Raw genomic sequence first — 14,938 nt, 5'->3', positions numbered from 1 at the left:
CCCCAGCAGACCAGGAAGACGCGGGCGGCGGACCGAGACGCACCGCGGTCCCGCCGCCTGGGTCCTCCGCGGCTTTGCTCCCAGTCTCCCAGGAGACCAGCAGACCAGGGAGACGGGGAGCAAAGCCTCTGAGGACGCCGGCAGCGGGACAGCCGCGGGGAAGCCGGCAGCGGAGCAGCCCAGGCGGCCTGGGCTGCCTCACTGCCCGAGCCCCCCCGCGGCTTTGCAACGTCTGGGGAAAGTCTGGGCTGCATCGCTGCCGGCTTCCCCGAGGCTTTGCAAAGCCGCCGGGGGGGGGGGGGGGGGGGGAGGGCTCGGGCAGCGGCTTTGCTCCGCGTCTTCCTGGTCTGCAGACCAGGGAGACGCGGAGCAGCTTTTCTCCCCCGGAGTACACGGGCGGCGGGACCGCGAGGTCCCGCAGTCTGTGTACTCCGGGGCAGCCCCGTTCGTAACTGCGGAGCCAACATAAGTCGGATCCGCATAAGTCGGGGACTGCCTGTAGCATAGAAAGTACACTTATAAAAGTTACAGAGGATTCCAAGCTTGGAGGGTTTGCAGGCATTTTGGAGGACAGGATTAACATTTAAAATTATATTGACAAACTGGAAAAATGGTTCTGAATTAAATAGGATGAAATTCAATAAGGACAAATGCAAACTATTGCACTGTAGAAGGAATAATCAATTGCACAAACCCAGACTGTCTAGGAAGGAATACTGAAAAAATGATTTGGGGGTTACAGATCACAAAGTATGAATAATATTATTGCAAAAAAATCATTCTAAGATGTTATTTAGCATGAGTGAAGTAAGCAAGACATGAAAAAGTAATTCCTCCTCTCTTCTTTGGACTAATAAGGCCTCAACCAAAGTACTGTGTCTGGTTCTGGGGACCACAGAAATGGATATATTGAAGGAAGTCCAAAGGAAAGCAGTAACCATTATTACAGTTCTAGAAAACATAACCCATGAGGAAACACTGAAAAAAATGTGTTTGTTTAGTCTGGAGAAGACTGATGGGGACAGAACAACAGTCTTCAAGTTATAAAGAGGAGGTGATTAAGGACAGGAATTGTGCTTCATGCACTTTGGTGAATTGAGGCACATATGCAATATCAGTGTTTCTTAAACTTTTTAAGACAGAGGAACACCAAACAATATTTTTTTTTAAATGAGGAACACCAAGGAATTTTTTGTTGGGGGGGGGGGGGGGGGCAAGGTCAGGGGGGAAGTTACTGAGGAAAAAAGGTCGCCTGCCCCTTTAAGGGTGGCCATTTTGAACTCTGTTGTTCTCTGCAGCACACCTCCAACTGCCTCGTGGCACACCGGTGTGCCTCGGAACACAATTTAAGAAACACTGTGCTATAGTACAATAGAAATATGCAAATATTCAGAGTTCACTTTCAATCATTAGTCTTCCATTTAAACCTAATTCTAAAAATCTGTTTTTTCTGGAAAATATGAAGAACAAAATATTTCTCCTTACCTGTAATTGTTGATATTGTCTTACATTAGTTTTATCTAGGGATTTTGTTAAACCAGAATCATGCAGACTGTCCCCTAAAGCCCCTTCTGTTTCTTCAGTTTCCACTGTCACTTTCACAGGAATGCCTGTCTATTTATATGAAATAAGTGAATATACGAGCATTATTAAACAATGTTTAACAAGGAAATATGTTATACAATATTAGTGAATACTTCTGATTAGAAGCCATGTCATCCACAAAGATCTTATTCTGAATTAGTCATAATGTGTTCCTCTGAATAGTTCCAAACAATCTAGAAATAAGTGTGCATGTGGAAAGGGTATGCATAATCTTTTGCAAAGTAATTTCCATGCCAAAAATGAGGTAAAGTCTGTCATTTGCAGTCTCTCTTTATACTAGACTTAAAAGCATTTTAATGAACCAGGAAGAATATTTTAAGCACCATAAACTATAAAAATACTGTTTCATTATAATAACTATGGACACAGAGATAAAAGTTGTGCCTGAATGGTAATTTTTTGTTACAATTACTACGCAAGATAAATCCTAACCACTGTGTTACCCAGAGATCTCCAAAGCTCTTGTACTACAGGTGGGGGCCTGTCTGCCTGCAGGTAGTGGAAGCAGAGATACATAGTTATTCAGTAAGGCTACATCTACATTGCGCATTCTTGCGCAAGATTATATGAAAATGAGGCATGGTGATGAATATCACTGTACCTCATTTGCATACCTAATGAGCTGCCATTTTTGCACAAGGGGCTTTTGCACAAGAGCCATTCTGCTGCTTATGTTCAGTGTAGACTGCTCCTTCTTGTGCAAATGCCCCTTGCGCAAAATGGCAGGTCATTAGGTATATAAATGAGGCACGGCGATGTTCATCGCCGCACCTTATTTGCATATCTTCTTATGCAAGAACGCGCAATGTAAACATACCTAGTTCTGCACAGCTCTGGGATGCAAAAATGCTCAGAGGTAGTCCAAGCAAGGTAACAATTTAGAGCAGCTCCTGAAATGCTAGTTACGCTGGAAGCTGATTTGGTTCCTGATCAACCCAGAATTCCAATGGAGAGCGAGTGATTTTACTCCATTAAAAAAAAAACACCATATTATGAAAATGGCAAACATTGTCATAACTATCAAGGTTCCTCTCCCCTACAGCCTATTCTTTTAAATTACTAGCAGTAAAATGGTCATGCTTTCAGTAACAGATAAATTAATGTCAACCTCAAAGCAGGTGATTGGTGCCAGAGATTTCATGAGTATGCTTCCCTTAGTATCTTCTATACCACAATTAACTGAACTCAAAATGATTGAAGAATAGAAAGAGATATCATATCACCGCTGGGCATTGAGAGCGAGACCGATAATTTGAAGGAGGAAGTAAGAAGAGCAGTGAAATGACTAGAGAACAATCAGAGCCCTGGAAATGATAAGATCACGGGAAAGATGATCAAATACAGTGGAGAAAGTATGATTCAGGAAATACATAGACTATGTAATAAAACGTGGAAAGAAGGGAAGGCACCTAAGGAATGGACAAGATCTGTGCTGGTGACAATACACAAGAAAGAAAGCAAGTTGGAGTGCAAGAACTACAGATCGATTGCCTTAACAAGTCATCTAGGCAAGGTGCTGAAGATGAAACTGATGGAGAGATTGAGATCGCAGATAGAAGAACATCTAGTGGATGAGCAAGAGGGATTCAGGAAAGATAGACGTACCATACAGCAGATATTGGCACTAAGATTGATAGCGGAGAAAGTTCAGTGAAAGAACAAGAACATCTACAATTGCATCATTGACTTTTAGAAGGCATTTGACAGTATAGATTAGAAAGTCGTACAGAGTGGATAGTAGACTGATACGGTTGTTGAAGGATACCAATAGTAATACAGAGGCAGCAGTAAGAACATACAGAGAGTTGGGAAGTTCGTTTAGAACAAGTAGAGGTACGAGATAGGGAGATCTGATATCGCCGAGTATCTTCTTCACAGACCTAGAGAGAGCAATGGACAAGATCAAGGAAGAGGCGGAAGGGATATCGATACATGGGATGAAAATTAACAACTTGAGGTTCGCAGATGATATAGTTATCAGTAAGGAAGATGAAGAGAAGTTAGCGAGAATGGTGCAGGTGATAAATGAGGAAGGGAAGCAGTATGGACTGATTATGAATATTGATATAACTAAGACAATGGTATTTAGAGATAAGGAAATAGGAAGGAGTGTAGATGGTATCGAACTAGAGAACGCAGAGAAGTTCACATATAAAATCTGGAAAAGTAAAGCGATTAGCTAAGGAAATATGTGTATTTAGCAGCATGTTGTACGGATGTGACACATGGGTGATAACGAAAGATTTGAAGAGAAGGATATTGGCATTCAAGAGGAGTTATAGAAAGATCCTGAGAATAGGATAGATGCAGAAAGTCATCAACAAGGAATTATATAGGAAGATACAGCTGAAAGAGAACCTGCTGCAGAATATTCGGGCATATCTGCAGAATGAACGATGAACGAAAAGTTAAGACCTTGGTATTCGGCATAATGGATGGTCTGAATAGGAGAGGCAGACCCCACAGAGAATGGGTAGATGATATAGTAGATTGGTGCGGAGCTAGTCTACAGAAACTAAGCCACTCTGCACTGGACAGGGAAAGATGGAAGGAAATAGTGAGGGAGGCATCGGACACCAAAGGGCGTTGAACTCATGGTCGCTGCTGATGAAAATATTTGTACACACTGAACTTCTCTAGTCTGGCACATTTTGGTCTGATAACATCTGTAGTCTGGCATAATTTTAGTTAGCTGGATGTCGGCTTATCATGGGTGCGAGCAAGTTTCCCTGTCATTCAATTAGGTTTTTTAGAGCTACCAGTCCTGGATCTCAGTGTTCTGTGCTGTTATTTAGTTCTAATTTATCACTAAATGTGTTCTAAGAGCCCAGTCAACAGTGGAAGTGTTGGTAATTCTGCTATATAATATCGACCTCCAGAGGTCTGGCAAATTATCTGGTTCAGGACCAGACAGGTCCCAAGGATCCAGACTAGAGAGGTTCAATCTGCATTTTTTTCCAGCTAAACTTTAAAAAAAATCCAACTAAAGTCTAACTGAAATCACTGTACTTGTAAAATCATTGTAATCCTCTCACATGGACACATTTCAGTTTAAGCATGTATGTCTACACAGAGGCTTGAGAGGATGATGAGATTGTCGCAGTAGAGTTTTTGAACCAAAAATGTCTTTAATAATAAAAAAATGCCATGCCATCTTAATTACCTTCTTCCTACTTATGTTAGAGTCTTGTAAGAAGATATTTGCTTAATTAAAAAATTCAAAAATAAAAAAAACACAACCCTACTAATACAATTTTTAGCAATAAAAAAAAATTACGAGGAACACAAATAAAACCTCAAGCATTGCTTAAAAACAAAAATTCTTCCCAAATGTTAAAGTGTGACCATGAAGTATTTTCACACACACACGATTTCCATGATTCCAGGAAGTATTTAAATCATAAAAACACTCTCCACTTCTGTTTTGTCACTATGTAGTTTTGTATTGGAAGCTCCCTGGGTACAAAGGATTTTATTTGGCCAGCATATTATTTATGCACCTACCTAGTAATATGTAACTGATAATCATACCTGGAACTTCATTGGTAATTCACAGGTATCATCCACCGGGAACCCCCTACAATGATATGATTAAATCAGGGTGGGTTTTTTGAAAAAAATGTTATCTTTTGTCAGCATTTTAATTTGAAGGTATAATTCTAAGAGTCCTGATCTTGCAAACATACATTGCTAAGATAGTCAAAAGAAATAAAAGTTAAAACACTGTATAAAAATACCTGACATGATCTGTTCAACAAACTGTTGTTAAAATATCATACTGTACAACAAAGTAGCTCTACTCTCTAATCGAGATTTAGACCACATTTTCAAAACTAGGTGCCTAAAGTTAGGCTCATAAGTCCATACAGGCAGTCCCCGAGTTACGCGGATCCGACTTATGTCGGATCCGCAGATACGAACGGGGATTTTCTCGCCCCGGAGGACTGGAGCGGCGGGACTCCTGGTCCCACTGCCCGCCTCCTCCGGGGCGAGAAAAGCTGCTCCCCGTCTCCCTGGTCTGCTGCGAGAGCCAGCAGACCAGGGAGACGCTGAACAAAGCCGCGCAGGACCCGGGTCCGGACCCCCGGCGCTTCCAGCTGATCTGGAAGCGCCGCGGGTCCGGCCCCGGGTCCTGCGCCGCTTTGCTCAGCGTCTCCCTGGTCTGCAGACCAGGGAGACGCTGAACAAAGCGGCGGAGGACCCGGGGCCGGACCCCCGGCGCTTCCAGCTGATCTGGAAGCACAGCAGGTCCGGCCCGGGTCCTCCGCCGCTTTGCTCCGCGTCTCTCTGGTCTGCTGGGGGGGACGCAGCTAGTGCCCCCCTCAGCAGACTAGGGAGATGTGGAGCAAAGCCCGGGGCCTGTGGTAGAGCAGGTGGGGCGCTGCCGGTTGGTCCCACAGCACCGCTCCTTGGCGCTATTGGACCAACCCGGCAGCACCCCATCTACTCTGCCCCAGGAGTCCTGATTCAGCCGCTGCTGATCAGTTTCAGCAGTGGCTGAATCAGGACGCCTGGGGCAGAGCAGCTGCGGTGCTGCTGGGTTGGTCCATTAGCGCCGAGGAGCGGCCGCGCTACTGGACCAACCCAGCAGCACCCGAGCTGCTCTGCCCCAGGTGTCCCCAAGTCAGCCGCTGCTGAAACTGACCAGCGGCTGACTACAGGAAGCCAGAGGCAGAGTTGCTCTGCCCCGGGCTTCCTGGAATCAGCTGCTGATCAGTTTCAGCAGCAGCTGACTTGGGGACGCCTAGGGTTCTTAAGTTGAATCTGTATGTAAGTCAGAACTGGTGTCCCGATTCAGCGGCTGAATCTGGATGGCAGTTCTGACTTACATACAGATTCAACTTAAGAACAAACCTACAGTCCCTATCTTGTACGTAACCCGGGGACTGCCTGTATTTAGATGCCTACAGCTCCTGTACAGTTTAGATGTGGCACCGTTGCAGCTGACTTTGGAGTTTATAAGAAATGTTGGCTTCTTGGCACTTTTGAAGCCAGGTCTTATTTAGGTGATTCAATATGGATTTAAATATGTCTATCTTTAAGCATTACAATGTTGGGGTGTGGGATGCCGGTGGTTGGGGCTTCAGCCCCATGTTCCTGAAAGGCTAGAAGACTTCCCCTCCTTCTTTGGGGTACACAGGAAGGGAAGACACTCCTAACTGGTTTCTCCCTTGGCACTCTGCCTGACTCCACACACCACATGCTTTACCATCAGCCACAAATAGGAGGCTGCTGTGGCTACGCTGACCAGGGAACTCAAGGACCATAAGGGGGTGTGCAAACATGGGACATTTTGCCCCTTATAAAAAAAAAAAAGTTGGGATGCCTAGGAGACAGCTTAAACACAGAGCAATCCCGGTAAAAACAGGACGGATGGTCACCCTAGTAAGAGAGAAGGGGCCAGGCAGCTCCTGTAAGATTTAGAAGCTATGCATGGCCATTACCTCCTCCTGCAAGTGTTTTCTAAACTAACAAGGACTTTGCCCCTTTCACTCCGAGTCCATAACTCTATCGTTCCTATAGCCACATACACAGTCTCCCATTATGAGAAGCTGCCCATCGTCACTTAAATAGAGCAGCTTACAAACTTCTGCATACCTTAGCCTACCTAAATGATCAAGTTCAACAAAGACGCTCCACCACCCAGATCTAGTGGTCAAATTCTTGCACTTTGACTGCTATCTCAACCGTGAAAGAATTTTCCACTCTGTCTTATTTAAAAGGTCACAGACATAGGATATTCAGTTAATTCCACATTACGTGAAAACCACAACAAATAAAAAGACAGACAGATAAATAAGCCAAGTAATTAAAGTAGTGCGGAAAGTCATGTTGTGAATATGTGGCAAAAACAGACTGATAGGAAAACATGACAAAAAGATAAATTATATGTTTATTTGTATGGCTGCATAAACTGATTGGAACTTAGTAAACAATCTCCTGATGACGTACAAGAAGGAAGAGTACCTTGCTCAGTCTCTCTTTCAATTGTTAGCACCGCAAATCCAAAAGGAGTAACAAACATTGTCTCTAATTCAAGCATTTACAACTCAACAAAATAAATGGCTAAGTTGAATTAGAAGATATCAATTTTACCAATAGCATTATTCTCCTTTATCTGGTTTACAGAACCAATTATGACATGAAATATTCCATGATTTTTTTTTTTTTTTTTAAAGAAACAAGTGCGCTCTGGAAAAAAACAAAACCTACATGCAGCTAACCAATGGCAACTATTGGCAGAGCAACAGTTTACAACCACAGGACACAGAAAGGATTATAAATGCAATGTAAAATCTGTTTTGTGTCCACTAACTTGTTTTAAAATAAGCATAGATTAGAATTTACAGTATGGCCTTTGAAAACCACATCCATTTATTCTACCATAATCCAAGATACAATCCGAATGTTGTATTTTCTTCCTCACACTCTTAATACTTCACCTGCACCTCTTTGCACGTTCTGCAGTACGCCACGGTAGGAAACCATATGCACCTGGTGGTAATGGTTTTGGTGAATAGCTATCTTTATCAGATGGACTCTTTCCAGGCTGTATTGGCTTTTTAGATGATAATCCTGTATTGTACAGCAGGCATGGAGGAGAAGAGAGAATTCGTTACAACTACAACATGGAAAACATCAAGAGTTAAGATTGCTCAGGCATTTCCATTTTAAGGATCTTCTTTTAGTTTGTAATTTTTTCAAATAAACAACTTTCCAACTGAAATTTTTCAGGACAAGTTTCTAAGAATTTTTTTGGTTTTGAATGCTTGAGTGAAAATAGTCAGGTATTCCTGAGTACAAAGAGAGTGGGACTATATCCTTATACCCATTAGCCCAAGGGCAGATATATTTCACTGTTTGGACTGTATCCCAATACTAACTGTATCATTAAATGCTCACTCCATCTCTGGCTTTGCATCAGTTAGACCCAGCCACACTCAAGAACTGCTCCTGAAGTTTATATAATTTACCTTAGTGAAATACCTGAACATGAAAATAAGTTATTTAACTTTGGGGTGCAGTCCAGACTGTAAAATAAGTCAGCCCTTGAACTTATGGGTAAAAGGAAATATTCCCACTCTCTTTGCATCAGGAATACCTGAGCTGTTTTAACTGAAGCATTCAAAAACAAAAGCTTTGAGTTATAGTCCTCTGAAGAACATACAATAGTCCTGCTAATCTGGTGGCAATGTAAAAAGACATAATTGATGTTGATGAGACTTCAAATTCCTAGTCACAATTATCAAGTAACGAAACTTTAGGAGAAAGGTTCAAAAAAGTTAGCAGCAGTAGTTTTCTTTCCGTATTCTCACAACTGTCTCAATTTCAAGACCTTTGAAATTTATCTGTTTCATGCAGTTTGACTTACTATGCTTACCTCTGTGTCTCCAAATCACTGAAGCAAAGATTTAAAAAAGATAAACAGCCAAAGAAACACAATTAAGTATGATTTTAGCAACCTTTTGAAAAATAGTTATACTATAATGTGTCGCAAATTCAAAAGAAGAACAATTTGAATAATTTAGTCAAATTAGCAGATTTACTTGCAATAAAAAAGTGACAGGAATGCCATTCATGTTTAGGGCCAGATTCATCTTATGCTAGCAGTGGACAGTTTGCTATGGAAAGCCCAACATATGAAAATATAGACTGCTCTCTGAATCCAACATCCATAGCAATTCCAAGAGTGAGTAAACTATGCTAAAGTCAACATGGGAAGGAAGAAAAAGGTCTATGCTGATGCAGCACACAATTCAGAAGTCCCCTGCTTCATTTGCTGTGTGTTATTTGAAAAGGGATCAGCAGAAGTAGGAATCTGAATTAGGCAGCAATGAGAGAATTTGGAGAACATTTGTATTTTAGGAAACAGACCATTGCACAAATTTTAGCTATTCTAAAACAATTTTCAGAGTTTCTTTTCCCTTTTTTAAGAGTTTATTATGCTTCATTTTAAACTGATTCTGGCATTTAATTGATGAATCCTAACCTTCAAAATTTCATCTGGTTTTCCATTAAGTACAGTAATGCTTGTGTAACCTAGGGATGTCAACATATAGTCAACTGCACGGTTAACCAATAAGCCTGGTCTCATCGGTTAATCCTGTAGACTACACGTCCCCCCCTTGCTGCATCTGAGACACAGACAGCAAGGGGGGGGGGGAGAGGCAGGAGCCAGCTCCCCATAAGAATAGGCTCTACAGAACCTCCTGCCTCTCCCCCGACTGCTGTCCTACTGTCTCAGTGCGGGGGGAGGTTGCTCCATGGGATGCCAGCGCAGCCTCTGTCGGTGGGGAGCCCAGGGCCCCTATGGATAGGGGCTGCTACCACCCCACACTGCTGCCTCTGTATCAGAGGCAGCAGCGCAGAGTGGCATGGGGCTCCCTAGGAGTGCAGCCAGGAGCACGCTGGCTGCCGCTCTAACCCTCCCACCCATTCCCGCCCAGGACTATCAAATAATCATGTAACTGCTAAGTTACTGCTAAGTTATACGATTATTCCATTACTCAACATCGAACATCCTTAGTCTGGCCATGCTGGATCACTGCTTATGGTGTTCTCAAATTACAGGATCTTTTGCTTTTGTATCTTTGATCACTCCTCAGTTCATTCTGCATGAGCCCAAGTACACAATCTATTGAAAATACTGCTATCCTCTCAAACAGAGGCACTAATCCAGTATACATGGAACTAAGAGAACGCACAAAAAGTTACTAATTCTACCAAGCACCAGGAAGAAGGGGAGGGAAAGCATAAGGCCTGAGCTAGACACAGTTTTTGTACCAGCACAAATATTTTGGTTAGGGCATCAAATTTTACTGAAGTAATTATGCAAGTAGAACCCCGCATATGGGCACAATTATACTGGTCTAACAGTGCTCCATGTAACAGGAATAGGAATACGTTATACAGATTGAACCTCTCTGGTCCAGCAACATCCGTGGTCTGACATGATTTTAGTTAGTTGGATGTCCACTTGTCATTGGTGCAGCCAAGTTTCCCGCAATCCCATAAAGTTTGCTTACAGCTACTGATCCTGGCTCTCGCTGTTCTGAGCTGTTATATAACTTCAATTTACACCTAAATGTCTTCTAAGAGCCCAGCAAACAATGGAAGTGTTGTTAATGCTGTTAAGCATAAGCATGCTTTTTATGCTTTATCTGCTTATTTCCTTGTGACAATACAATAAAATTGTGCAACAACACTAACACTTTACTATAAAGCGAGATAAGCCTTGGCTAGGCATAGGCTCATATAGGGTGTATCAGTAAAGTCATACATTAAGCAGAATTGCAAATATTGTTCCATTTTTTTTAACCGGAGTGAAATAAGAAGAGATCCACTCACTATAACATTGACCTCACAGGATTTGGCAAATTCTCTGATTCAAGTCCTAAGGGTGCCGGAATAGAGAGGTTCAACCTGTATTGATAAAATAACCTTTATACAGATAACTGCATTCACTCTAAGGGCCCTGTACTATTTTGACTATACCAGTGAAGTTAAAGCAATACAAACTTTTGTGTTTATACAGACCCTTAATGCAGTCTGGTCTCTTTATTGTCTCCTAACAGGAAAGAAGCAGTGAAATTTGGAAAGAGGATGAAACAATTCATTTCTATTAAATTCAGTATTGCCAAACTAAAAGAGGGGCAAACTCTACAGCTGAAGTTTCCCTCTGTTCTAATAGGGAAAGTACTATTAGCTATGTGTAATGTCAGCAACAGAAAGGTACCCCAGTTAATGACTAGAATGATAATCAATATAAAAACAGAAGAAGAGATTAGCAGCGAGTATTTTAATTTGAGGGCCAGCTGGGGGCTAGTTGTTTAAGAATGTAGTTTCAATGGTTATTTCATAACTGAAAACACTCCCATTCACTGTCCTTCTTCCTAAAAAAATTCTATTAGCTTTTCTCACTATTGAGATTGACAACATGAATGATAAAATTATCATTTAGAGCTGAAATATTTATATAATGTTAATAAGAATTGTGTCATTATTATTTGTATTTGTCCTCCTCTGAAGGACAATTTCACTGCCTACTTTCTAGACAGATGGGAGCATGCAGAATAGCAAAACTGCCAAGAGAGAGGGAAGACAGTATTACCAATACGAATAGTAGCTTTTCCTTTCCGACCATTTCCTAGGACAATAGTTCTTTTTTTTGATTTAGGTTTGAAAACATCCTTTGAAGGAGATGTCAGCCACTTGTACTAAAACATTGAATAAAAGAAAAAGAAAAATATAAACTTTATTTTAGTAACTGATATTTTGGAAGGTACTAGTTTTAGGGTTTCTTAGCTAATATGCTAGTGATTATTTCTCTTTGTAGAATATTTTATTTAATAAATATCACTTGTGGTCTTGTTAACAATTTGAGTTTTCAATAATCAGGAATAAGATGAAAAAAATTCAATCTTCTAGAGGTGTGGTCTCTTATTTAACAAAATAATTTTCAATTTGATTGGCTATAAATACTACACACCCTATCCACAGGCAAATGTTCCCTGAACATCTCCAAAGCATCCCCATCCAACTTATCTTCCTCTGTGAAACAGTTCTCCTTTTATAGTAACAAAAACAGCACATGCTCTATAGAAAAGAAAAACTGCCACTTGCTTTCCATGCTCCAGTACAGAGCTGACTTGTAGGAATGTGTGGCTCAAGCCAAAGTTCTCCAGAGTAAAAAAAGACTTTCTAGTAAGATATTATATTATAAATAAAATGCAGGGTTTAAAAAAAAAAGTATAAAGGTTTTTTTAGTGCTTACAATGATACGGTATAACAAAGGGCACACTTATCACAAGAATTCACACTAAAATTGAAGTACTGTATATTGAGATCAAAGAAAAAGCTGTGCTTTGATTTTACTGTCTGCCTTCAAGATGACACCATACTGCTCTAGATGAGTCTCAAAAAACACTGAATCTGACCAATATTTTCTAGGTTTACGTTCCAAGTAACTATTCCAGAATTTTGTTTGCTTTTTAAAGTATGTCTCCCCAACTTGTAGATATAATAAAACTTGAAAGCCACTGGCTCAAAAAAGCTTGGCATCAGTATCATTAGCATTTATCACATCAGAACGCCTAACCCCCCACACATGAAATTATTAAGCAAATGCTGGTAGGGTTTTATGCTTTTATCTATGAGCATGATGATGATCATGATGATGATGAAAGAATGTTAATGTAAAAAATAGCTTTGTCTTTCTCAGCTGATTTGCCTTCATTTTATTCAAAGTCAGGTTTACATACTTTAGGGACAAAAGCTAAGTCTATTACTGTTTACAGCAGAACCCACAATTACGGGAAAGTTCACTGGATTCTAATCTGGCTCGTGAGTCAAAAGAAAAGATTTTATCATTAATTTATTAAGCTTCACTTGCAAAATATAAGCAGGAGGGAAAAATAGTTAGACTTTTGGAGTCCAGATTCAATTTGTTTGTCTGACAATTGGAAAGAGGTTACTTGCCATTTATGGCTGTTCTTCAAGAGTCACCTTTGCATTTTCACACTTGAATTCCCATTTGTGGGATACAGCACCCTGGTATTAAGTTGTGGCACTACTTTGAAAAGTTGTATCTTTTGGCAAATGCATGAAAGATATTACACAAGGGTGATATTAAAGTCCTACTTCATATGACGTTTGCTACTCCCAACTTAGTCCCTGTTTCTTAAACACAGAGACCTGATATTATTTATACAGAACTCCCAGGCAGAAGAGAAGGTGGACAGAGAGAGCAAATACACAGACTTAACTCTTGAAAAATAGCAATCACTGTTGAATAATCTCCCTGTCTTCAAAATCTTAAGTCTTCCCATTTATGAGAGTATAACAAGTAGTGAGATCTACCAGCAGGACAGTGAGCTAAGAGTTTAGTTAAATATGAATTACAGCATAAATATCCTAAACTAAGCATTGGAGCACAATGCTAAATCCAAGGAATGCAGTTTAGTGATCACTTTCACCAGACATTAAATTGCTGTTTCATTAAAGTACAGGCAGTCCCCGAGTTACGCGGATCCGACTTAGGTCGGATCCGCACTTACGAACGGGGCTCTCTCGCCCCGGAGCTCGCAGGCAGCGGGACTGCCCAGAGAGCAGCGGTCCCGCCACCTCGACCTCCGGGGCGAGAAAAGCTGCTCCGGGTGCCCCTGGTCTGCTGGGGACCGTCTCCAGCAGACCAGGGACACCGGGAGCAAAGCCGGGGAGGCACGGGACTCCGCCGCTGCTGCTGCTTTGCTCCCGGTGCCTCTGGTCTACTGGGGACCGTCTCCAGCACACCAGGGACACCTGGAGCAAAGCCGGGAGGCAGAGGGTTCCCGCGCCTCTGAGGCTTTGCTCCCCGTGTCCCTGGTCTGCTGGGGGGGGAGGCGTGCAGCTAGTGGTCCCCCCCCCCTCCCAGGAGACCAGGGAGATGTGGAGCAAAGCCCCGGGCCTGTGGTAGAGCAGGTGGGGCGCTGCCGGTTGGTCCCACAGCACCGCTCCTTGGCGCTATTGGACCAACCCGGCAGCACCCCAGCTGCTCTGCCCCAGGAGTCCTGATTCAGCCACTGCTGATCAGTTTCAGCAGTGGCTGAATCAGGACACCTGGGGCAGAGCAGCTGGGGTGCTGCTGGGTTGGTCCAGTAGCGCCGAGGAGCGGCGGCGCTACTGGACCAACCCAGCAGCACCCCAGCTGCTCTGCCCCAGGCGTCCCCAAGTCAGCCGCTGCTGAAACTGACCAGTGGCTGACTACAGGAAGCCCCTGCCCCGGGCTTCCTGGAATCAGCCGCTGATCAGTTTCAGCAGCAGCTGACTTGGGGACGCCTGGGGTTCTTAAGTTGAATCTGTATGTAAGTCAGAACTGGCGTCCAGATTCAGCCGCTGTTGAAACTGATCAGTTTCAGCAGCGGCTGAATCTGGACGCCAGTTCCGACTTACATACAGATTCAACTTAAGAACAAACCTACAGTCCCTATCTTGTACGTAACCCGGGGACTGCCTGTAATTTGTAGAAGGAAATTATGCTGCAGCAGCTCTCATGGAGTAGTTTATAGGAGGGTGTACTGGTTTTCAATGTGAGCTGTAACAATGTTTCATATATCTCTTAATCCAGTGACAGACTCTAGTAAACCCTGACATCTCTCCAAATGTTACAACTAGTCTTTATTAGATTTTCTAAAAGGTTTTGTATTTTCCAAGGAAGAGGAGAATAGCCTATTTACATCTGCAATTGGGAGATAAGATTAGCATATATAGGAATGGGGGCTAGATAAGAGCACACTGAGCTAGGTACCAATTTGAGAACACCTTAGGCATGAAGCTGGGATGGGGCTTCATAATC

At 42.4% G+C, this 14,938-nt stretch overlaps 1 protein-coding gene across 4 annotated transcripts in view; it reads right to left on the bottom strand.

Annotated features, from left to right (window-relative positions):
• CEP78 (centrosomal protein 78) overlaps positions 1-14,938 on the bottom strand; it is a 60,094-nt gene that overhangs the window by 16,202 nt on the left and 28,954 nt on the right. For all 4 annotated transcript variants that reach the window (XM_075931741.1, XM_075931739.1, XM_075931742.1 and 1 more), the window contains 4 exons: positions 11,717-11,822; positions 8,049-8,181; positions 5,137-5,182; positions 1,486-1,614 (listed from right to left, as the gene is read on the bottom strand). In XM_075931741.1, coding sequence (XP_075787856.1) covers positions 1,486-1,614; positions 5,137-5,182; positions 8,049-8,181; positions 11,717-11,822 — 414 coding nt within the window. The remainder of the gene's footprint in view (positions 1-1,485; positions 1,615-5,136; positions 5,183-8,048; positions 8,182-11,716; positions 11,823-14,938) is intronic.

The sequence above is a fragment of the Pelodiscus sinensis genome, chromosome 6 (assembly GCF_049634645.1).
Source record: "Pelodiscus sinensis isolate JC-2024 chromosome 6, ASM4963464v1, whole genome shotgun sequence".
Lineage (NCBI taxonomy): Eukaryota > Metazoa > Chordata > Testudines > Trionychidae > Pelodiscus > Pelodiscus sinensis.
This window is presented reverse-complemented; position numbering and strand designations above follow the sequence as displayed.